The sequence below is a fragment of the Oryctolagus cuniculus genome, chromosome 2 (genome assembly GCF_964237555.1).
Source record: "Oryctolagus cuniculus chromosome 2, mOryCun1.1, whole genome shotgun sequence".
NCBI classification, from domain to species: domain Eukaryota; kingdom Metazoa; phylum Chordata; class Mammalia; order Lagomorpha; family Leporidae; genus Oryctolagus; species Oryctolagus cuniculus.
Genome location: NC_091433.1, coordinates 128,006,235 through 128,031,405, shown reverse-complemented (window position 1 = coordinate 128,031,405; position 25,171 = coordinate 128,006,235). Strand labels below are relative to the sequence as shown.

At 44.8% G+C, this 25,171-nt stretch overlaps 1 protein-coding gene across 3 annotated transcripts in view; it reads left to right on the top strand.

Moving 5' to 3' along the window:
* Positions 1-12,948: 12,948 nt before the first annotated feature.
* POLE4 (DNA polymerase epsilon 4, accessory subunit) overlaps positions 12,949-25,171 on the top strand; it is a 172,525-nt gene continuing 160,302 nt past the window's right edge. Inside the window, exons 1-4 of one of the 3 annotated variants that reach the window (XM_051842733.2) lie at positions 12,951-13,222; positions 13,646-13,730; positions 14,358-14,399; positions 19,833-20,114. In XM_051842733.2, the coding sequence (XP_051698693.1) occupies positions 13,004-13,222; positions 13,646-13,730; positions 14,358-14,399; positions 19,833-19,846 (360 nt within the window). In that variant the 5' untranslated portion in view covers positions 12,951-13,003 and the 3' untranslated portion in view covers positions 19,847-20,114. Of the gene's footprint in view, positions 13,223-13,645; positions 13,731-14,357; positions 14,400-19,832; positions 20,115-25,171 lie in introns of those variants that run through there. The other 2 variants (XM_070068860.1, XM_070068861.1) reach the window with 2 other exon arrangements.

Sequence of the window (25,171 nt, the reverse complement as noted above, 5' to 3'; positions counted from 1 at the left end):
GCTTCCAGAAATGGCTGCGGGGGTTAGAGTCTAGGTTGGTGTCGGGGTGTAGATCGCGCCATAGATAAGATGGTGCCATTTTACTAACATCCCCCCCCCCCTTTTATTTGACAGATAGAGTTAGAGAGAGAGAGAGAGAGAGAGGCAGAGAGAAAGGTCTTCCTTCCATTGGTTCACCCCCCAGATGGCTGCTACGGCCAGAACTATGCCTATCTGAAGCTAGGAACCAGGTGCTCCTGGTCTCCCATGTGGGTGCAGGGCCCATGGACCTGGGCCATCCTCCACTGCACTCCCGGGCCACAGCAGAGAGCTGGGCTGGAAGAGGAGCAACTGGGACTAGAACCCGGCACCCATATGGGATGCTGTCACTGAAGGCGGAGGATTAACCAAGTGAGCTACAGCGCCACCCCCCCCCCCACCTTTTGTTTTTTATAAAGCAGTTGTATGGGATTGCATTAGCCCCAGAAGTCCAGGAGAGGTAGAAGGACAATGATCTGTCTTTATAGCTACTTCCTGCTGGCATGGGGTGATGTCTCAAGCCGCTGTCTCCTGGGTGGGGAGCCGAGTATATCCCTGTAGCAGCAGCAGCAGCATTTGGTTGACTGCCTGTTTGCTGAAGGCCTTGGTTTGTTCCATTAAGGGATACATTTTTTAAAAAGATTTATTTGAAAGGCAGACTGATAGAGACAGAGAGAGATCTTATTTAAATTTTTTTTAAAGATTTATTTATATGAAAGACAGAGTTACAGAGAGGCAGAGGCAGAAGGAGAGAGAGAGAGGTCTTCCATCCGATGGTTCACTCCCCAGTTGGCCTCAACAGCCAGAACTGTGCCAATCTGAAGCCAGGAACCAGGAGCCAGGAGCTTCTTCCAGGTCTCCCACGCAGGTGCAGGGGCCCAAAGACTTGGGCCATCTTCTACTGCTTTCCCAGGCCATAGCAGAGAGCTGGATCCCAAGTGGAGCAGCTGGGACAAAAACCGGCGCCCATATGGGATGCCGGCACTGCAGGTGGTGGCTTTATCCAGTACGCCACAGTGTGGACCCCAGAGAGGGATCTTCTATCCACTGGTTCACTCCCCAAATGGCTGCCTTGGCCACAATGGCTGGGCCATGTGGGGAGCAACAGAGACTAGACTAAATTACTGAAACTGCTAAGACTAATTCTATGCATCTGATCTCCCACCATATGGCGCTGAGAGGGAATAAACAACTTCTACACAGCTGCCTCACCAATTTGACTAACAAGCTGCAGGAGCTGATCCTGCTTCTGATTGAAGGAGAGCAGCGTGCTCAGTGCATGGGGAGAGAACGCCAGGAGAGTTGGGATTGGTGGAAGAGGACTATAAAGGAGGAGAGAGACAACATGCAGGAGGAACATCTGAGGAACTCCTGAGAGAGCCGGCCGGCCAGCAGTGTGCCGTCCCTCCGCGGAGGCGGGGGGTGGGGCAGCAGCAAACCCGGCAAGGGCCGGGGAAAGAGAACAGCGCAGGGTCCGGTGTCGTTCCTCCGCGAGTGGGGGAGCAACAGGGCCAGACTGAAGCCAGGAGCCTGGAAACTCTCTCTAGGTCTCCCATGTGGGTGCAAGGGCTCAAGCATATGGGCCATCGTCTGTTGCTTTCCCAGACACATTAGTAAGGAGTTGGATTGGAAGTAGAGTAGCTGGGACGCAAACCTTTTTTTGCCCCAAAAGGATAAATTTTACGGTGACATGGAAAAAGACTGAAGTGATGGTCTCAATAGTGTTCAAGATCAAAAGAAGTAAACTGAAAGTAAAACAAAAAACATTCAGGTAACAGGTTTATTAAAGTCAACATCAAAATGAAACAAAAAACAAAAACAAACAAAAAAACCCAAAATAAAGTCAACATCAGCAATTTGGTTCCAGCAAAACATCCTCCATGACATTGATGTTTTCAATTCAAATGATATGGTTTTGCAGGTTTGTTTTACTTTATAGCTTTGGGATTTAAACAAAGTTTTGTATTTGTTCATTCTGAAGTTACATAATAGAAATAGTGCAGCTCAACAGAAGTTTATGGGTATTGTTTTTTCTTTAAAAGATATCCAAATGTTATTCAAACTTATATGAGTTATAAGCAAATCAGGACAGAGTCCTACGTGCTGTCAAACTGGATACAGTAAATATGGGTAAGCATAGAAAACTAAAAATTTAAGATCATGGAGATGAAATGAAACCTATCTGTATCTGGAACAAAGGTGTGTGTGTGAGGTCCCAAGGAATCTGCCTCCAGGTATTTGTGAGCTGATGAATGGGGTGGCTGCTGAATGGCATTCCCTTCCCTGCCACCTCCTTCCTCAGTAGGGTTTGGCCTAGGAATTCCCTGGGTTCGCTCAGCTGTAAGTTCTGGCACATTCTGGAATTTTCTTGGGACTGGAGAAAGCTCTCATGACTGTTCATCGGAACTGTTTTTTCCATGGCAATCAAGCTTTTGAGTGACCATGGTGTCTGTGGGAGGCCAGCACTCCCTCTACCACACCTTCCATCTTTATTTCAATTATGTATTTTGGTTGTTGTAAATGTGTATGGTACGGAGAATCAGGTCTTGGTTAGCATTTCTATCAATCAGAAGTTTTTTGTTGCTTGAACCAAATACCCAGGAGAAGCTATTTTGGAAGGAAAATTTATTTCAGCTTGCAATTTTTAGGTCCAAAATCCAATATCAGATGGTCCCATTAGTCTGGCATCTGATGAAGGCAATGGATGGCAGAATGCATGTGGAGGATCATAGCCAGGAAGGAGAGAGAGAGAGAGAGAGAGAGAGAGAGAGAGAGAGAGAGAGAGAGAGAGAGAGACCAAAGCTCTGCTTATACAACCAGCCTTCTCGCAAGAATGATCTTTTAAGGGCATACCCCCAAAGACCCAAGTACCTCCCATTAAGTCCACATCCTGAACAAGCCTCCACCCTTAATCTGTTAGACCATTAATGAGATCTTGAAACTCAAACATCTGCATGAGAAGAGAAGCCAACTCCTGTTCAGACCACAACAAGGTTTATCTGGCAAGGGTGACAGACAAGGTGAATCCACACTGGTAGGTGTCGTGGGAGAGAGAGCACCAGGCTTACCTACCGGCATTCAGAAATTTATGGGGCTCAGCCACTTTCCCTTTTCATGAGTGGGTGGATGCTGTGTTTGTGTGGAGGAAGAGCACCTGTTCTCCCAAGGACTGGGTGCTGATCAGTGTAAATGTTGGTGCACCAGAGGCTGACTGACTGAGGCTGTGAGCTGCCCGAAGTTCCTCTGTGTACTGGTTAGGCCACTGGGTGGTAGTCCTTTCTGGAAGACATTAGAAGAAAAGTGAATATTTTTTAACTTGGAAAAATCAGAAAATAAACTGGATACCAATAATGACACCTCTAGAGTATTTGCTTCATTCATTTAGCCTCCTTCTCCACATGAACAAGACACAGCTGCACTTGCCAGGGAGTCGGCACTTAACTTGTCCTGTGCAGTAATCTGAGGAACCTGGTTGTCCTTGGAACAGTTTATGAGCCACCAGGAGTAGCAATCATGAACGGCCAACTGCTGTCTTAAATCATCTCCAATAGATTTCTTTTAGTTCAGTGGTCTAGAGAATTGGATTTTCTTATTCCCAGGAGGTAATGAAATGATGATGAGCTATTTATAGTTTTTAAGAAGCATTCAAAACAGAGGGGAGTCTAAGAATTAAGGCCTTTTAATATATAAATATAAGTTACCATGTCATTTAATTTACAAATTATACTGATACACAGAAGTCAATAACTAGAGTTCAATATCACGTATTATCACATCACTGCTGACATTCACAAACACTTCTTAAAACAGATTTTTTATTTGAAAGAGTTAGAGGGAGAAACACACACAGACACACAGGGAGGGGGAGGGGGAGAGAGAGAGAGAGAGAGAGAATGAGAATGAATCTCCCATCTACTCCCCAAATGGCTGCAACAGCTGGGGATAGGCCAGGCAGAAGCCAGGAACTTCTTTTACATCTCCCACGACACACAGGGAGGGGGAGGGGGAGAGAGAGAGAGAGAGAGAGAATGAGAATGAATCTCCCATCTACTCCCCAAATGGCTGCAACAGCTGGGGATAGGCCAGGCAGAAGCCAGGAACTTCTTTTACATCTCCCACGTGGGTGCAGGGGCCCAAACACTTGGACCATCTTCTGCTGCTTTCCCCAGGCCATTAGCAGAGGGTTGGATTGGAAGTGGAGCAGCTGGGACACAAACTGGTGCTCTTATGAGATGGCAGCATCACAGATGTTGGCTTCACCCAGTACACCACGATGCCAGCCATCAAAGAGCCCCCAAGGAGCAGGTGCTTTTCTTCTACATAAACGTAGGATGTACGCACTTGTAAAATTGGAAGTGGCTGAGGCCCCATAAATATCCAAATGCTATTAAGCCCCAGTGTTCTCTCTCCCGTGACATTTCTGTACGGATCCACCTTGTCTGTCACCCTTGCTAGGTAAACCCTGTTGTGGTTTGAACAGGAGATGGCTCATAAACAGTTCCAAGGACAACCAGGTTCCACAGATGACTGCATAGGACTAGTTAACTCCCTGGAAAGGGGAGCTGTCTGTTTCTGTTCATGTGGAGAAGGAGGCTAAAATAATCAAGCAAATCCTTTTTGGGTTAAGTCTGATTCCGGGAGAATATTGAGGCTACTATGATTATTTTTCATCAAGTTTAATTTCACAATTGATTATGCAGAACACCTGTTCAAGCTATTTTACCCCCACCATGGACGTGCTATCCAGACTGAGATAAGTCAGGCAACTTTAGGGCCACGTGAACTACAACCACAGCCATGGCCACCTTGGCCACCAGCTCTGGAAGCCCCAAGAAGTTGAGATAATGCTAGTGGCCTGCAGCAGCACAAGACCAGTTTTCACATCTATCTCTCAGGTCACTTTGGGTAGAGCAGTATGAAGTTGTACCACCTATAGAATAAACAATACTTCTGCTTAATTGTCAATGTACTATAGCTCTTTGATGAAGCAGAAAGGTGTCAATGTTGCTAAAACAATATAATTCTCCTATCTTTTTAAAAAGATTCATCTATTTTTATTTACTTGAAAGGTAGAGAGACAGAGACAGACACATATAAAGAGACAGAGATCTTCCATCTGCTTATTCATTCCCTAAAAGCCCACAACAGCCATAGCTGGGCCAGGCCAAAGACAGGAGCCTGGAACTCAAACCCAGGCCTTCCAATATGGTATGAAGCCATCCCAGAAGCAACTTAAGTGTTGTACCAAAGCCTTGTTCAGCCTCCATATATGATAGGGTACAATATCATTACTACAGTAGTTTATCTGCTGTTTAACTTTTAGAGGTTTTAGTTGCTCATAGTCAATGATGGTCTGGAAATATTAAATGGAAAATTCCAGAAATATACAATTCCTAAGTTTTAAATTGCATGCAATTCTGGGTAGCACGATGGAATCTTACACCATTCCACTCTATCCAGCTCAAGATGTGATTATCCTGTTATCCAGTGTATTGGCACTGTATGTGCTGCCTGCCTGCTAGCGACTTACCAGCTGTCTCAGTTATCAGATTGATGGATGAAGTAGCACAGAACTTGTATTCAGGTAACCCTTATTTTACTTAAGATTGACCTTGAAGTACAAGAGTAGGTGCAATTCAGCTATGCCAATGAGAGCTATAGAGTGCTTCCTTAAGTGAAAAGGTGAAAGTTCTTTCTAAGGAGAGAAAAAAAAAAATCGCATGCTGAGGTTGCCAATATCTACAGTAAGAATGGTTCTTCCTAAATCATGAAGGAAAAATAATTTTGTGCTAATCTGGCTACAGGACTCCAACTGTAAAAGTTATGGCTGCAGTACATTAAGTGCTTAGTTAAGGTGGCAAGACATTCAATTTGTCAGTGGAAGATATGGAAGAAAACATGATCTGACTGATGGCAATGTTTAGTACTCTCTGGTTTCAGGCATCCCAGGGGATCTTGGAGTGAATCTGCCCAGGATAAAGGGGGATTACCGTGCAAGGAAATAGCATGCAAATGCTAGCTTAATTATCCAGGGCAGTAATTCTAAAGAGGCAGGGGAGGACAGAGCTCATTATGGGAATTACTAGAAATTCTTGGTGGGCATTCCTAAATAATGTTTCCATCCCTAAATTCTGACATGTCTCCTTAGACCAGCACTCTTAGTGATTCAGTTATTCAATAATTATTTCCTGAGCACCTGCTAAGTGCCCAGCACAATATTATGTGCTAGCAACCCACTGAACAAAATCAGACAGGGACACTTTCCTAATGGAGCTTAAAACCTGGAGGTGGTGGTGGGGGGAACAGGAGTCAAACACGGATAAATAATCACACAGGTGAATGCAGGGTTGTAATCCGTGATCAGTCTATGAAGTACAGATGTTCAGGGTGTGAGTGATTTAACCTTAACAGAAGGAGGTAGGTTGGAGGGAGAAAGATTCCTCAAGGACGTGAGGCTAATGTTTCAAGGAAGGTGGGAAAAGCTTCGCTGGTCAAACTGGAGAAGAGTTCAAGGCAAAACCTGTGAGGCTAGAGAGCAGAGAGATGGCAGAGGTGTAGGAAATGGAGCTGGGAGCTTGGAAGGAGAGCAGTTGTGGAGAGCCTTGTAAAACACATTGAGTCTACATATTTTGAAAAGTTTGAGAGGCAGAGAGAGGGACAGAGTTCTCATCTCCTGGTTCACTCCTTAAATACCTGCAATAGCGGGGCCTGGCCAGGCTGGGCTGAAGGCAGAAGCTCAATCGCAGCCTCCCACATGGATGGCAGGAGCTCAGCTACTTGAGTCATAACCTGCTCCCTGTCCGGGTGCACCTTAGTAGGAAACTAGAATTGGGAGTGGAGCTGGGACTCACACCCAGGCACGCTGATGCTGGATGTGAACATTCCAACCAGGCCCTCACCACTAGGCCAACTGCTGGCCCCAGAATCTTGATCATTTCAGTTGGGGTGAAAAGTTGGGAAAATCACTGCATCAACAATTTCTTTAAATACTGACCCCATGACAAGTAAACTTTCCCTTTCTATATTGTTTTCCCCCTTTTTCTCAAATTTAAACAAAAATGCACTGAGGCCCTAATGGAAACTGATTAAAACTTGAGTGGTTCATAGGTCTTTCTGAAGATTTAAAAAAAAAATCGAGAGGCAGAGAAACAGAGCGAGATAGAAACGCGCTAACTACCGTCTACTCCTTTACTCTCCAAACATCCTCAGGGCCAGGGCTGGCTGGGCCAGGCAACAGCCGGAAGCTATCAACTCAGTTTAGTCTCCCACCTGATGGCAGGGACGCAACTACTTGAGCCATCACTGCTGCCTTACGTAGGAATTGGGAGCCAGAGCGGGGTCAACCAGTAGGCCAAAGGTTCATCCCCTTCTCAAGACTTTAACTCCAGGCCAAGACTCCACTTGGTGCCAGTGGAGACTCTGCTAATACAGCCGTGCAGTTTACTGCATGATTTTGGAATCAAGAGTGATCTCAGAGGTCATCTAATTCACCTTCATCCTGACTTCACCACATTCTGCTCTGGGTGAATTACTAACCGCGCTGTGCCTCAATTTCCTCAACTGTAAAACAAAGTTAAAATATTACCTAGCTCCGTAGGGTTTTAGGAAAATTAGATAATGTGGTTTATGTGTTAGCACTTAAAACCATTCACAACAGTGTGTGCAAATAATATGAGCTATTTTAACAACTGACTTAGATGAAACTTGTTATTACAAACAGTAGGTGTTCCTGTATGCTAGCAGATCTTAAACTGGTGTGGAGGATCCATGGTGAGGCCGGGGAGGGGTTTCCTCGAGATCCTTTCCAGGTGTCCATGAGGTCAAAACTATTTTCTTTATAATACTAACAGGTCATTTGCCTTTTCTATTCTCAACACTCAAGAAGCAGAGTGGAATTTTTCAGCACCACATGAAAAGCATTTTACCATACAGAAGCAGCTAGAATGCCCAGGTGCCTTCTATTAAACTAGACCTTAAGTATCCTTTTCACTATTTTTTTGAAAAGTTACTTGTGACAAAGATGCTATTTATGTTAATGTGTGATATAGTCCTTATCTTTTTTGTAAAAATATATATTTTAAAAGATTTATTTATTTATTAGAAAGGCAGAGTTACAGAGAGAAGGAGAGGCAGAGAGGGAGAGAGAGGAGCCTTCCATTTGTTGTTTACTCCCCAATTAGCCGCAACAGCCAGAGCTGTGCCAATCTGAAGCCAGGAGCCAGGAACTTCTTCTGGGTCTGGGTGCAGGGGCCCAAGGACTTGGGCCATAGTAGGGAGCTGGATTGGAAGTGGAGCAGCCAGGACAAGAACCTGCGCCCATCTGGGATGCTGGCACTACAGGCAGCAGCTTTACCTGCTATACCACAGTGCTGGCCCCAGTCCTTCTCATATATATATATATATATATTTCATTTTTCCATGTATTTAGAAAAATGTTAGAGCAATATTCAAATAATTTGATCTTTAAATACAAAATAATCACATGAACACTTAATACACAGGTTTCCTCTGAATACATATTTATTAGATAAATATTAGAGGTTATCACATCATCTAACTACATACAGCTTTGCAAGACTAAACATCACAGTTTTCTGACCAGTTGAGAGTATGAAATGATACATTGTACACACGATGTACAAAGATGATTAGGGTTCAAGTGGGAGTCACTTCAAGCTGCCCTGGTGGGTGTGTGAACGTGTCAATCACCTGTGATCATATCAAAAATTATACAAAGTCTGACTTTGTGGGGAGCAACTCGGACTAGACTGTTACTGGAATTAAGACTTATTCTATGCATCTGCTCTCCCACAATATGGTGCTGAGAAGGGAGTAACAACTTCTAAGCAGCTGCCTCTCGCCAACTTGAGTGATGACCTGCAGGAGCTGATCCTGCTCCTGATTGGAGGAGAGCAGCGTATTCGGCGTGTGGGTAGCAGAGTTGGGATTGGTGGAAGAGGACTATAAAGGAGGAGAGAGACAACATGCACCAGGAACATCTAAAGGGAACACCTGAGCAGCCCCCGAGAGAGCCGGCCGGCAGTGTGCCGCTCCCCCGCGGAAGTGGGGAAAGTGACAGGGGGAACCGCCCTTCCATGGAGGTGGAAGGGTCGGTAGCCAACCCGGGAAGAACCAGCAGCAAACCCGGGAAGGGCCGAGCAGACAAAAGAACAGCACAGGGTCTTGTGTCGTTCCTCCATGAAGAGGGGGAGCGACATGACTTTGGTTACAATTTTCTTCTGAAGACTTGATCAGCCCTTGTCCTGACTGTTGATGAACAACTTAATACTTTATCCCTTTTAGTATTTTTTTTTGTCCTACTTAATACTATTGGTTGAACTCTAATTAACACACAGTTATTCTTAGGTGTTTAAATTTAACTGAAATGTGATCCCTGTTAACTATAAGAATGGGAATAAGAGAGGGAGGAGATGTACAATTTGGGACATGCTCAATCGGACTTGCCCCAAATGGTAAAGTTAGAAACGTGCCAAGGGATTCCAATACAATCCCATCAAGGTGGCATATACCAATGCCATCTCACTAGTCCAAGTGATCAATTTCAGTTCACAATTGATCACACTGATAGGTCTAAGAGTCAAAGGGATCACACAAACAAGCCTAGTGTCTGCTAATACTAACTGATAGAATTAAAAAGGAGAGAACAATCCAACATGGGAAGCGGGATACACAGCAGACTCATAGAATGGCAGACGTCCTAAACAGCACTCTGGCCTCAGAATCAGCCCTTAAGGCATTTGGATATGGCTGACGAGCCCATGAGAGTATTTCAGGCATGGAAAGCCAAGACACTTTGTTTTTTTTGTTTTTTTTTTTTTTTTTTTTTTTTTTTCCAAACAAAAAACACTAAATGAAAGATGAAAGATCTCTTTGAGTGAGATCCCAGTGGAAAGAACGGGCCATCAAAGATGGAGGTACCTTTCTCTGAAGGGAGGAGAGAACGTCCACTTTGACTATGACCCTGTTGGAATAAGATCTGAATTGGTGAACTCAAAAGGCCTCCATAGCCTTGGCAACTCATGACTAGAGCCTAGGGTGATTACTGACGCCATAAACAAGAGTGTCAATTTGTTAAGTCAACAAACAGGAGTCACTGTGCACTTACTCCCCATGTAGGATCTCTGTGCTTAATGTGTGTCCAATGTGAATTAATGCTATAACTAATACTCAAACAGTATTTTTCACTTTATGTTTCTGTGTGGGAGCAAACTGTTGAAATCTTTACTTAATGTATGCTAAACTGATCTTCTGTATATAAAGAGAATCAAAAATGAATCTTGATGTGAATGGAAGGGGAGAGGGAGTGGGAAAGGGGAGGGTTGCAGGTGGGAGGGAAGTTATGGGGGGGAAGCCATTGTAATCCATAAACTGTACTTTGGAAATTTATATTTATTAAATAAAAGTTAAAAAAAAACAAAAAAAAACATTTTCTTCTGAAATCCCCATTGCTTTTTGTTATTTCCATGGCACCGTAGAAGTACACAGGTGGCAGGACTACTACACTGAAGCTAAATAGTACATGTAGGTAAAATAAAAACAAAGAACAAAACCCTTTCCACACAGGGTCAAATCATATTACATGAGTGAGACAGACGTGGAGAACTTACAAACACTAACAAACAAGATCTATGTAAGATGGAGTTCCAAGCCTTTTTTTTTTGGTTTCATAAAATAAAAACAATACACAGCTGGTGCCGCGGCTCACTAGGCTAATCCTCTGCCTTGTGGCGCCGGCACACCGGGTTCTAGTCCTGGTCGGGGTGCCGGATTCTGTCCCGGTTGCCCCTCTTCCAGGCCAGCTCTCTGCTGTGGCCCAGGAGTGCAGTGGAGGATGGCCCAAGTGCTTGGGCCCTGCACCCCATGGGAGACCAGGAGAAGTACCTGGCTCCTGCCTTCGGATCAGCGCGGTGTGCCGGCCGCAGCGGCCATTAGAGGGTGAACCAACGGCAAAGGAAGACCCTTCTCTCTGTCTCTCTCTCTCACTGTCCACTCTGCCTGTCAAAAATAAATAAATAAATCTCTTAAGAAAAACAATACATGTTCCGAGAGAAATGAATGCTTCTGTTGACATCTCGTTCTCATTTACATATGTACACACATCCCTTGAATCTTGCTGCTGACGCGTCCCCATCCAGATGGGGCAGGCCCAGGGCCTGGAGCTTGCTGGGGGTTAGGGCTTCCACTAGGGAGCGGGGGCTACAAGTTCTCCAAAAACAAAATAGCTACAGGGAACATGACACACAGACAAAGCTTCAAACAAGAAGATGGGGGTGATTGCCTGCACTCAGTGCTTCCTGCCTTCCTGTGGGCTGGCCAGCTGGCTGAGTGGGGGCTGAAAGGTCCCTGTGGGTCGGCTCTATGCTTGTCAAGGCGAGGTGGCCTGCCGAGGTGAATTAGGGCTCATGTAGCCGTCTGGAAGGGTCGGGGAGATGTCTTCCCAGGCTCAGACCTGCCTCTTTGGCTTGCTCCTGCGGCAGCACCCCCTGCCGCCCCTCCCCTACACCTCCTTTGCACCCTAGCCTGGCTCCAAGGTCATCCTTGGACCCCCTAGGTCATCCTTGCACCCCCTAGGGTGCAAGCCTCGGCCACCACGGTCTGGGGCCAGCTGGAAGCAAGGATCTTGCATGAACTTGTTGGTAGAGGCCTGCTTGGGAGGGGATCCTGGGCCCAGCCTCAGGTGCCAAGCCCAGAGATGGCTTGGACAGGTGCCAGAAGCTCTGGCTTCAGGGAGCGTCTGGACTCTGGGAGCTGAGGCTGGGCGCAGCCAGGTAGGAACCAGCACGGACCCCAAGCAGGCCCTTCAGGGGCCAAGCACACTATGGTGGGAGCGGAAACTCCAAAAGCAGGCATCCGTGAATCTGGGCAGATGGTCCGACTTGGAGTGCGGCCAGCTGCCGGGCCGGAGACCCTGGTGCCATCCTGTCCTCACCCGCCGACAGGAGCTGGTGCTGCAACCTGGTCTGCCAGCCCCCGGCGCAGCCACTCGCTCTGGATGTTCCTAATCTGAACAAATAACCCTGGTTGCTTTTTTTTTTTTTCCAAAGAGGATTCCGTTTTTGTCGTTAAGTCAAATATATTTATTTTAATGTTAAAGATTCACTTTATTTGAAAGGCAGAGTTATAGAGGAGAGAGCTCTATCCTCTGGTTCACTCCCCAGATGACGAAGCTGGCTGACGCCAGGCGCCCGGAACTTCATCTGGGTCTTCCACGTAGCAGGGGCCATGCATTTGGGCCATCTTCCACTGCTTCCCCGGGGGAAGCATTAGCAGGGAACTGGAGTGGAAATGGAACAGCTGGGACTGAGCCCCAGGTGGTGGCTGAAGCTGCGCTACAAGCTACAGGCCGCCCATATTTTCTCTTCATTCTGACACAACAGACAATGAGATAAGCTGCGGAAACAAGAGCTCTTTGGAGTCCGCAACAACTTTTAAGTGTAAAGGGATCTGAAAACAAGTTTTCAGAACTTAAGGCTCCCATGCAGTCCTTATTTTAAAAACTAACGTGCTTTCCTCTGCTTAGACTGAACTTCTTCCATTTCTGCCTGCCAAGGCCGGCCCCTCCTTCAAAATGTCTAAAACTGGTTTTCCTCCAGGATGGTCCAGGTTTCGCGCCCTCCCTCCAGGGAACGCCAGGCCTCTCCGGGTCACTCGCTCTTCCCAGCCCTGGGTTCACACTGGGCGTTGACTGGGGTTTCTCCAGGCCAGGGCACCCTGCCTAGCTCCAGCTGGGTATAGGCACCATATTCCTCAACTAAGAGCAGCTGAGCGAGCCCAGTTAGGCTCACCTACGGCCCAGGTGGGCCGAGAGCCAGCGACCCGCCCCGCCCGCCAGGATTTCCGGGGGTTCCTGGCCACGCCCTCTCCACGGCCCACGAGGGCGTGGCCTCAGCCCGCGCGGGAAAAGGGGCTGGCGCCGCATGCGCGCGTACAGCCGGCGGCCGCGCGCAGCACGCTCCGTGCCGGGATGGCGGCGGCGGTGGCGGCGGCGAGTGGAAGCGGGGCGCCCGGGGAGGAGGAGGGGCCTGGTGGGGAGGCGGCGACCTCGCAGCCCCAGGTCCCGACCGGTGCGCCCGGGGCTCGACTCTCGAGGCTGCCTTTGGCGCGAGTGAAGGCCTTAGTGAAGGCGGACCCCGACGTGACGCTAGCGGGACAGGAAGCCATCTTCATTCTGGCACGAGCCGCGGTGCGGCGGGAGCGCGAGGGCACGCGCGGGGCGGGGCCTCGGAGTGGTGTCGGGGCCGGGCTCGGCGGCGGCCTGGGCGGGGTCTGGGGGTGTGCGGGTTCCAGGGGGGCTGAGGGAAATGGGTGCTAGTTAAGGTAGCTGTACTGGTGTGTTAACCCACCTGCCTCTTCATGAGCGGCCAACGGCTTTCATTTTGCATTTCCTGTGTCTGACACCGAACCTGTGGGAGTTGCTAGTGGATGGGTTTACAAGTACGGCAGGAGGGACAGGTCGTTCTGGCCTACTGGGCGTGAGGGTAGGGAAGGAGCTCGTTAACTCCAGGGCAGTCTTGGCTTCCAGAACCTCGGGTCACCTGAGTTCCCCTCCCCCTCCATGAACCTCTCCCAGGGTGCCAGACCCCTGTAACACTTCGTTGCTTTACAGGAGCTGTTTGTGGAGACCATCGCGAAAGACGCCTACTGCTGTGCTCAACAGGGAAAGAGGAAAACCCTGCAGAGGAGAGATCTGGGTAGAGTGTCACTGTGCAATCCGGGCTCCGCCGGAGAGGGCTTGGCTAGATGTCCCCTGTCGCTGGTAGTGCATCACTGTGGATTGTGCGGTGGCACCGGGGCTCCGCTATGGTGCTTTCCGTGTGGCCTGTTGGCCCCAAGCTTCACGTTGAGAGTCCGTGCTTGGGGGCAGAGTATGGAAGGTTTCTATGCCCTTTCGTAGCTTCTACCTTTATTGTACGGGAGAGTTCCCCCGTGCCCCTCTGTATCTGGGGGTTTGATTGCTGACTCCTTAGTATAGCTGGTAGTTCCTGCACATGTGTAAGCTTTCATAGGCTGCATTCTCTCACTCCCTGCTGCTTTGCCAGACTCTTTGATGATGAGAGCGAACAATACATAACTTTAGCTGTAAACTGTGGTTGTAGGGGGGGGCCGTTCCCCCCTCCCCCCACCGTAGTTGCTTGCTTAGGTTTTTCTTACTCTTACTGAGAGTTAATGTGTAAGAGTTGGTGTTGGAGTAGAAATGGATTTAAGAAGCGCAAGGGATACATTTTGTAAGTGCCTTCCACTGTGTGGATGGTGCTGTTTTGGGGACTGATGTCTCCAGCCCACCAGAGTCTCAGGTATCTCTTTGCCTTGTGTTTCAGATAATGCAATAGAAGCGGTGGATGAATTTGCGTTTCTGGAAGGTGAGTTCTCTATCAGAGGGCGGACTTTTCCATGCTAAGGGTGGGCTGTAAAATGGATACCTGGTTCTTCCTTGTTTGTGTAGGGATAATATTCTCCTCCTGTTAGAACCCATTGAGATTCAGTTTCCTCATGTGGGGAATATAGCTTCCACCTGCAAGTTGCTAGCCATAAAGAAATGGGAAGGAATATACAGAGCCCATTGATGTTGGAGGAATGCAGGAGTGTGACTCCCACTTTGGTCCACATCCCTAAGTGTAAATATTAGCCCCTCGTCTTAATGTTAGGGATCAGAAATAATTGCCACCATTTAAAAGATCTCCTCTTTTTCCTTGTTCTTTTTCAACAGTGTTTAAATGATTGTTTTTCTGACAGATTCTATCCTTGCTTGTGTCTGGTCTTAGGAATTTTGGATTAACTCATGTACTTAATGTAAGAAAAAGGGCACAGTACAGATGGAATATGAACTCACAGCCAGACTGCATTTATTCAAAGAAAATAAACTTGGAGGTGTTGACCAGCTGCCAGTGTGCACACAGACCCGACCACGTAGCAGAGGGCCCAAACCCCAGGGGCTGGGCTTTTTTATATCTGAGGTGGGCTAGGGGTGAGGGTGGGGGATAGTAGGCAAAGGTGAGCTTCTCTGTACAGGTTTTTCAAGTTTGGCTCACCAGCTTCCAATCCTGGGTAGGAATGTAGCAGGTGGAGTGGGGAACACTAGGGTGTGAGACTGAACCGGTCTCTTGAAAGAAGGCAGGGGTAACAAGAACCTAAAATGGCTGAGGCTTATGTCTATCACTCAATATTGTCATTAAAATGAGAAATATTTGGAATACCTCATTTCAGTTATCTCCTCTCAGCTATTTCTGTTACTTAATTCCTGCTCGTTGAAATATATACCCTGATGGCCGGCGCCGCCGCTCACTAGGCTAATCCTCCACCTGGTGGCGCCGGCACACCGGGTTCTAGTCCCGGTTGGGGCGCCGGATTCTGTCCCGGTTGCCCCTCTTCCAGGCCAGCTCTCTGCTGTGGCCAGGGAGTGCTGTGGAGGATGGCCCAAGTGCTTGGGCCCTGCACCCCATGGGAGACCAGGAGAAGCACCTGGCTCCTGCCTTCGGATCAGCGCGGTGTGCTGGCTGCAATGTGCCAGCCGTGGCGGCCATTGGAGGGTGAACCAACGGCAAAGGAAGACCTTTCTCTCTGTCTCTCTCTCTCACTGTCCACTCTGTCAAAAACAAAACAAAACAAAAATACCCTGATAGAATAGCTTTGTGAAAACCGGGCACCCTCAGTTCGTTCTCACCCTCACCCTACCAGGTGTTCTCATCACCTTCAGGCATCTGATTTACTTTCCTGTGACTGGCTTCAAACTTACATTATTGAGTATTCTCTTCTGGATCTTGTTTAGCTTCTCTTCCTACTGACTCATTTTTCTTATAAAAGATTTTATCAGTTGCCCACCTAAGGACACTAACTTCCTGTAAAATTTCCATTGACCAATGTTTGGAGCTTACGTTACCTGTTTTATTTTTTTAAGGTTTGTTTATTTGAAGGCAGACAAAGAGAGAGGTCTTCTATTTGCTGGTTTACTCCCCAGATGGCTGCAGTTGCCAGAGCTGTACCAATCTGAAGCCAGGAGCTTCCTCCGGTCTCCCACGTGGGTGCAGGGGCCCAAGGACTTGGGACATCTCCCATTGTTTTCCCAGGCTGTAGCCGAGAACTGGATGGGAAATGGAGCAACTGGGATTCAAACTGGCACCCATATGGGATGCTGGCACTACAGGTGGCGGCTTTACCTGCTACACCACAGTGCTGGCCCCTACCTGTTCATTTTTAACTACCATTTTTTCAAAGAGATGAGTGATATGTTCAGATTTTTATTTTAAAGATAACATTCTTGCCCTGTGGGTAATAAATTAGAGGCTACCACAAATGCAGTGGAGTGGCCTTAGGCAGTTTGCCACTCAAGCTTCTGTGATGGGCTTGTGCTTACCTTGGGTTTTTAATGAATGGCAGTTTATTGAATGGGTGATGTGTACATTTTCATCCTCCAGTCTGATCTTGGTAATTGAATCTTTGTTTTCTGTCCCACATTAGTACATCTGAATTTTGGCCCTCTTAGTCCCTGTGGGTTTGGTCTATATTATATTACTTTGTGCCTGGTAAAGTAAATGTTAGATTTGTATGTGCTAAGTAGATCAGCGCCTCCTCTTTTAAAATCAGTATGAATATGAGTATATGGATACTTAATCAAGTAGTTATCTAAGACTCTAATGCAGCTACCGCCCTTTAATCTTTCATTTTTTTTTTTTAAGATTTATTTATTTGAAAGGCAGAATTGCAGAGGCTGAGGCAGAGAGAGGTCTTCCATCTGCTGGTTCACTCCCCAAATGGCTGCAGTTGGGTAAATCCGAAGCCAGGTACCAGGAGTTTGTTTTGAGTCTCCCCTTGAGTGTAGGGATGCAAGGACTTGGGCCATCTCCTACTGCTTTCCCAGGCCATAGCAGAGAGCTGGATTGGAAGTGGAGCAGCCAGGACTCAAACCAGTGCCCATATGGGATGCTGGTGCTGCAGGTGGCGGCTTTACCCACTGTGCCATAGAGGCAGCCTCTCATTATTTCTGTATATTTCTAGATACTTAGCCCTTGATTTGTCAGATGATAAATGAGAATTTGGCTAACCTATACAACTCCAGAAATCCACTCTGTCTTTTCTGACTTTTGGGAGTTGGATCATTATTTTTTGTTCTTTGTTACCATTAAATTTTATATAACATTAAATGTTTGTTTTCTTGTTTTGCCAAACTTCCAATATGTTTTTAAGTTTCTAAACTTTTTAAGATTATATATTTGAAAGGCAGAGTTACAGAGAGGCAGAGGTAGAGAGAAAGGTCTTCCATCTGGTGGTTCACTCCCCAAATGGCTGCAACAATCAGAGCTGAGCCGATCTGAAGCCAGGAGCTTCTTTGGGGTCTCCCACATGGGTACAGGGGCCCAAGCACTTGGACCATTTTCCACTGCCTTCCCAGGCCATAGCAGAGAGCTGTATTGGAAGTGGAGCAGCCAGGTCTTGAACCGGTGCCCATATGGGATGCCAGCACTTTAGGTGGTAGCTCCACCTGCTGTGCTACAGTCCAGCCCCTCAGTATGTTTCTTAACTTCACTGTGTGTATATGACTATTCACTATTCATGCACCTGTATATTCCTTCCCCCTTTTCAGCCCTCTTTTAGCTTGGCTTCATATATATATTAGTACATTGTCAAGGCTGATAACCTTTATATCTTATCACAATTAGATCATGCTTTGCCTATAGGTTGGGTGTAGAAGTTGAAAACCAGTACTGTGAACTAGACCCCTTATTCCTTAATCCCGCATTCAGCCTTCTCTGCAGGCAACTGGTGTTTCTTGTGTGTCTGGATATTTTATGCAAATGTTTATATGTGTATGTGTATATGTGTATTTTGTACATCTTTCCTTATAAATATAACACAGGAAAAATGTGAAGTCACTAATAAAATGTACATCCTTGTGTTCAACAGCTATGCCAAAGAGATAGAACATTGTTAGCCCCCAGGAACCCCACATACATTCTTTTTCCCCTTATGTCTCTCCCTGCCTCTGTGTTTTTTTTTTTTTTTTTTTTTTTTTTTTTTTTTTTTTTTTTTTTTTTTTTTTTAAGATATATTTATTTATGTGAAAGGCAGAATTAGGCAGAGAGAAAGAGGTCTTCCATCTGCTGGTTCACTCCCCATATGGCCACAATAGCTGGAGCTGGGCCAATCCATCACTGACCCCAATGGTTGGTTTGTTATTCATTCATTCATTCTTTTTTAGCTTTTACTATAGAAATGAAATTGAGTTTGTATGTTAATTTTGTACCTAGAGTCTTACTCATCTATTTTTTTGGTCTTTTTTTTTTTTTTAAGATATATAAATTTCATGTATTGCCTATATATAGATTCAGGAACATTAGTGTTACTTCCTTATTCTAATGATTTGTGTGTTGATTTATTTGGACTTCTCTAATTCCAGTTCAGCCTTACTATGGGCAAATAGCTTTTGGAACTACAGTGTGAAAAAGGGGGCTTATTAGACCTCTGCTGTTAGACTGTGGGTTTTGACTCTTACTTTGGCCTGCAAAAATCCCAGAAGAAAGGTAGACAAATGACCTCAGCACAAAACTAGCTTTGGAGCTGGGTTTGCTTTCAGTTGTCTCCTACTCTTGATTTTAGATTAGCCTTTTCTTGATACCTCGTTGATGCCTGAAAGATTTTTCTTCTTTGCATATTTTATTTAGCTTTAGCAGATGGTCTCATCACGATATTGTCGTTATCAAAAACAGAGGCCAGTTTTTTTTTTTTTTAAAATAAGTTAGAGATGCTTTTGTCCTTTTAGCTGAATAACCTGTTTCCTTTTTTTCTTAACAAAATTTGGTCTTGACTGTGTAGGCTTTCTGTAAGTATTTGGTGATTTTCATTCTATTCAATAACAATGAGGAATGAGGAAGCTGTTTGGAAGCTGTGTGTATGTGATGGAGGCTGGTGGTTGCCTGGCAGTTCTATGTTAGGGTGAACGGGGGTAGGATCAGATGTTAAACTGGGTGGCCCCCGGAGCTCAGAATGCTTTACTCTGGGGCACTTGGTGCCTTCAGAAGCTGCTCTCGTCCTCCTCACTTGCACACTTGGTTGTTTAAAAGATAGTCCTGTGACTTTTTTCCAAGTTAGGTTTAAATGCCCATCTTCTGTTAGTGCTGCATGTAGGGAGGGTTGTGGAGAAGTGTTTGTCACACGGAAACATGGGTATTAACTTGTTTTCATCTCCTGTCTCTTTGTGGCATCCCTGGTGACTGATGTAGAGCCTCCTTGGGTCCTTGTGGGTGGATTGGCTCTCTCCTGTGCTGCAGCCCCCTCTGTTCATTCCACACTCGTTTTCCTTCTGCTATATTTGTAAACCTGCTTAAGTAAGATTTCTGTTCCTTAGTTTTTTTTTTTTTTTGTTGTTGTTGAAATTGCTTAGCTGCTTATGGGCCCCTATTTGATAGGAAGGCAAGCAGACTTGTGGGATCAGTTCCCCACGTTCAACGAACTTTCTGAAAAGTTTATAAGCTCTTTGTTTAGTGAACTTCTATCACTCACCCCTTGTATACTCACAGCAAGTAGTTAGTCCTTTCCTACATTTGTATAACTACAGCAAGTAGTTTGTCCTTTCCTCGTATCTAATTCTAATTCTCTAGGCTTTCTCAGCTGTACCCCACCTCTGTAGTGACTTTTTTTTCCCCCAAGGGTTCTTTTAGCTAGATAACCCTCAAAGTTGGTATTGTGGTTTTAGAGAACTGCCAATAACAATGTCCCTACCTTGTTGACTTTGCCTGGTTTGTGACACTTATCCAACTCTTGGGGCACCTTGCTTTACATGTTGCTCATTGTATTTCTAGGTACTTTGGACTGATGGCCGAGCTGGGCAGTTCTGTGAGCCTTCAACTGGGTCCTTCAGGTCGCCCCTCTTCGCAGGCATCATCCTGTTCTACCTTCAGCTAAGCTGGGATAAGCAGAAATCTCATCCAGCTTTTCTCTACACGTCTTCCACTACTTGTGTCTGTCTTCCACTGCAGGCCTGCATGCAGCTGCTGCTGCTTGGGGCAGATGAGCAGGAAGTGTTACACACAAGTGGCTTAATGGGTGGTGAGGACCAGAATAAAGGTCTTTGATCAACTTGAGTCTGGTGTGTTTTGTAGTCTCAGCTTTGTTCTTGCCCCTGTTACTGGAGGGCCGCAATGCCCAGCATCAGCCTTTCTCCTCTTCCATGCCAGCCATTTTTTTTTAACTTTTATTTAATGAATACAAATTTCCAAAGTACGATTTATGGATTACAATGGCTTCCCCCACATACCGTCCCTCCCACCCACTACCCTCCCCTTTCCCACTCCCTCTCCCCTTCCACTCACATCAAGATTCATTTTCGATTATCTTAATATACAGAAGATCAGCTTAGTATACATTAAGTAAGGATTTCAACAGTTTGCTCCCACACAGAAACATAAAGTGAAAAATAATAGATGATTTTTTTTAAATGATGATGAAATCAGATCAGACCTATTGTCATGTTTAATCCCAGTGAGAGTCAAGTTGGGAGTTGATAATTTCTTTTCTTTTTTTTTTTTTTTTTTTACAGAGGATCAGTTTAGTATACATTAAGTAAAGATTTCAACAGTTTGCACCCCCATAGAAACACAAAGTGAAATATATTGTTTGAGTACTCGTTATAGCATTAAATCTCAATACACAGCACATTAAGGACAGATCCTACATGAGGAGTAAGTGCACAGTGACTCCTGTTGTTGACTTTACCAATTGACACTCCTGTCTATGGCATCAGTAGTCTCCCTATGCTCCAGTCATGAGTTTCCAAGGCTATGGAAGCCCTCTGAGTTCTCCGATTCTTGTTTAGACAAGGTCATAGTCAAAGTGGAGGTTCTCTCCTCCCTTCAGAGAAAGGTACCTCCTTCTTTGAAGACCTGTTCTTTCCACTGGGATCTCACTCACAGAGATCTTTTGCCAGAGTGTCTTGGCTTTCCATGCCTGAAATACTCTCATGGGCTTTTCAGCCAGATCCGAATGCCTTTAGGGCTGATTCTGAGGCCAGAGTGCTGTTTAGGACATCTGCCATTCTATGAGTCTGCTGAGTATCTCACTTCCCATGTTGGATCACTCTCCCCTTTATTTATTCCATCGGTTAGTGCTAGCAGGTACTAGACTTGTTTATGTGCTCCCTTTGACTCTTAGTCCTTTCATTATGATCAATTGTGAACTGAAATTGATCACTTGGACTAGTGAGATGGCATTGGTACATGCCACCCTGATGGGATTGAATTGGAATCCCCTGGTATGTTTTTAACTCTACCATTTGGGGCAAGTCAGCTTGAGCATGTCCCAAATTATACATCTCTTCCCTCTCTTATTCCCACTCTTATGTTTAACAGGGATCACATTTCAGTTAATTTTCAACACTTACGAATAACTGTGTATTAATTACAGAATTAAACCAGTCATATTAAGTAGAACAGACAAAAAAACTAAGAGGGATAATGTATCAAGTTGTTCATTAACAGGGCTATGCTGATCAAGTCACCGTTTCCCATAGTGTCCATTTCACTTCAGGAGGTTTCCTTTTTGGTGTTCAGTCAGTTGTCACCGATCAGGGAGAACATATGGTATTTGTCCCTTTGGGACTGGCTTATTTCACTCAGCATGATGTGTTCCAGATTCCTCCATTTTGTTGCAAATGACTGGATTTCGTTGTTTCTTACTGTGGTATAGTATTCTAAAGAGTACATATCCCATAATTTCTTTATCCAGTCTACTGTTGATGGGCCTTTAGGTTGGTTCCAGGTCTTAGCTATTGTGAATTGTGCTGCAATAAACATTAGGCTGCAGACCACTTTTTTGTTTGCCAATTTAAATTCCTTTGGGTAAATTCCAATGAGTGGGATGGCTGGGTCGAACGGTAGGGTTATCTTCAGGTTTCTGAGGAATCTCCAGACTGACTTCCATAGTGGCTTGACCAGTTTGCATTCCCACCAACAGTGGGTTAGTGTTCCTTTTTCCCCACATCCTCGCCAGCATCTGTTGTTGGTAGATTTCTGAATGTGAGCCATTCTAACCGGGGTGAGGTGAAACCTCATTGTGGTTTTGAGTTGCATTTCCCTGATTGCTAGTGACCTTGAACATTTTTTCATGTGCCTGTTGGCCATTTGGATTTCCTCTTTTGAAAAATGTCTATTGAGGTCCTTGGCCCATCTCTTAATTGGGTTGTTGGTTTTGTTTTTGTGGAGTTTCTTGATTTCTTTGTAGATTCTGGTTATTAACCCTTTATCTGTTGCATAGTTTGCAAATATTTTTTCCCATTCTGTCGGTTGTCTCTTCACTCTCCTGACTGTTTCTTTTGCAGTACAGAAACTTCTCAATTTGATGCAATCCCAATAGTTAATTTTGGCTTTGACTGCCTGTGCCTCTGGGGTCTTTTCCAAGAAGTCTTTGCCTGTGCCAATATCTTGAAGGGTTTCTCCAATGTTCTCTAATTTGATGGTGTCAGGACGTAGATTTAGGTCTTTAATCCATGTTGAGTGGATTTTTGTGTAAGGTGTAAGGTAGGGGTCTTGCTTCATGATTCTGCACGTGGAAATCCAATTTTCCCAGCACCATTTATTGAATAGACTGTCCTTGCTCCAGGAATTAGTTTTAGATCCTTGATCAAATATAAGTTGGCTGTAGATGTTTGGGTTGATTTCTGGTGTTTCAATTCTGTTCCATTGGTCTATCCATCTGTTTCTGTACCAGTACCATGCTGTTTTGATTACAACTGCCCTGTAGTATGTCCTGAAATCTGGTATTGTGATGCCTCCGGCTTTGTTTTTGTTGTACAAGATTGCTTTAGCTATTCGAGGTCTCTTGTGCCTCCATATAAATTTCAGCACCATTTTTTCCAGATCTGAGAAGAAGGTCTTCAGTATCTTGATTGGTATTGCATTGAATTTATAAATTGCTTTTGGGAGAATGGACATTTTGTTGATATTGATTCTTCCAATCCATGAGCATGGAAGATTTTTCCATTTCTTGATATCCTCTTCTATTTCTTTCTTTAAGGTTTTGTAATTTTCATCGTAGAGATCTTTAACGTCCTTGGTTAAGTTTATTCCAAGATATTTGATTGTTTTTGTAGCTATTGTGAATGGGATTGATCTTAGAAGTTCTTCCTCAGCCATGGCATTGTCTGTGTATACAAAGGCTGTTGATTTTTGTGCATTGATTTTATACCCTGCTACTTTGCCAAACTCTTCTATGAGTTCCAATAGTCTCTTAGTAGAGTTCTTTGGGTCCCCTAAATACAGAATCATGTCATCTGCAAAGAGGGATAGTTTGAGTTCTTCCTTCCCAATTTGTATCCCTTTAATTTCTTTTTCTTGCCTAATAGCTCTGGCTAGAACCTCCAGAACTATATTGAATAGCAGTGGTGAGAGTGGACATCCCTGTCTGGTCCCAGATCTCAGTGGAAATGCTTCCAACTTTTCCCCATTCAATAGGATGTTGGCTGTGGGTTTTTCATAGATTGCTTTGATTGTATTGAGGAATGTTCCTTCCAAACCCAGTTTGCTTAGAGTTTTCATCATGAACGAGTGTTGTATTTTATCAAATGCTTTCTCGGCATCTATTGAGATAATCATATGGTTTTTCTTCTGCAGTCTGTTAATGTGGTGTATCACATTGATTGTCTTGCGCACATTAAACCATCCCTGCATACCAGGGATAAATCCCACTTGGTCTGGGTGGATGATCTTTCTGATGTGTTGTTGCATTCTATTGGCGAGATTTTTATTGAGGATTTTTGCATCTATGTTCATCAGGGATATTGGTCTGTAATTCTCTTTCAGTGCTGCATCTTTCTCTGGCTTAGGAATTAAGGTGATGCTGGCTTCATAGAAAGAATTTGGGAGGACTCCCTCTTCTTCGATTGTTCTGAATAGTTTGAGAAGAATTGGAGTTAGTTCTTCTTTAAATGTCTGGTAGAATTCAGCAGTGAATCCATCTGGTCCTGGGCTTTTCTTTGTTGGGAGGGCCTTTATTACTGTTTCAATTTCTGTCTCAGTTATGGGTCTGTTTAGGTTTTCGATGTCTTCCTGGTTCAATTTAGGTAGATTGCATGTGTCCAGGAATCTATCCATTTCTGATAGGTTTCCCTGTTTGCTGGCATACAAGTCCTTGTAGTAATTTCTGATGATTCTTTTTATTTCTGTGGTGTCTGTTGTTACGTTTCCTTTTTCATCTCTGATTTTATTGATTTGGGTCTTTTCTCTTCTTTTTTTAGTTAGTTGGGCCAATGGGGTGTCAATTTTGTTTATTTTTTCAAAAAACCAGCTCCTCGTTTGGCTGATTTTTTGGAATGTTTTTCTTGATTCAATCCTGTTGATTTCTTCTCTGATTTTAATTATTTCTCTTCTCCTACTAGATTTGGGTCTGGTTTGCTGTAGGTTTTCTAGATCCTTGAGGTGATTTGAAAGCTCATCTATTTGGTGCCTTTCCAATTTCTTGATGTAGGCACCTATTGATATAAACTTCCCTCTTAACACTGCTTTTGCTGCGTCCCATAAGTTTTGGTATGTTGTGCTGTTATCCTCATTTACTTCCAGAAAGTTTTTGCTTTCTCTTTTGATTTCTTCTATGACCCATTGTTCATTCAGGAGCATGTTGTTCAATCTCCATGTGTTTGCGTATGCTCTAGGGATTCCTGAGTTGCTAATTTCCAACTTCATTCCTTTATGGTCTGAGAAGCTGCGTGGTATGATTCTAATTCTTTTGAATTTGCTGAGACTTGCTTTATGGCCTAGTATGTGGTCAGTCCTAGAGAAGGTTCCATGTACTGCTGAGAAAAATGTAAAATCTTTAGCTGTAGGATTGAAAGTTCTGTATATATCTGTTAGATCCATTTGGGCTATAGTGTCGTGTAAATCTGCTGTATCCTTGTTGATCTTCTGTCCTATTGATCTGTCTATTTCTGAGAGTGGAGTATTGAAGTCCCCCAGTACTATTGTATTGGGGTCTAAGTCTCCCTTTAAATCCGTTAACAAATCTTTTATATAAACTGGTGCCCTGTAGTTAGGTGCATATACATTGATAATTGTTATATCTTCCTGTTGAATTGATCCCTTAATCATTATGTAGTGTCCCTCTTTGTCTCTCTTAACGGTTTTTGTGGTAAAGTTTATGGTGTCTGATATTA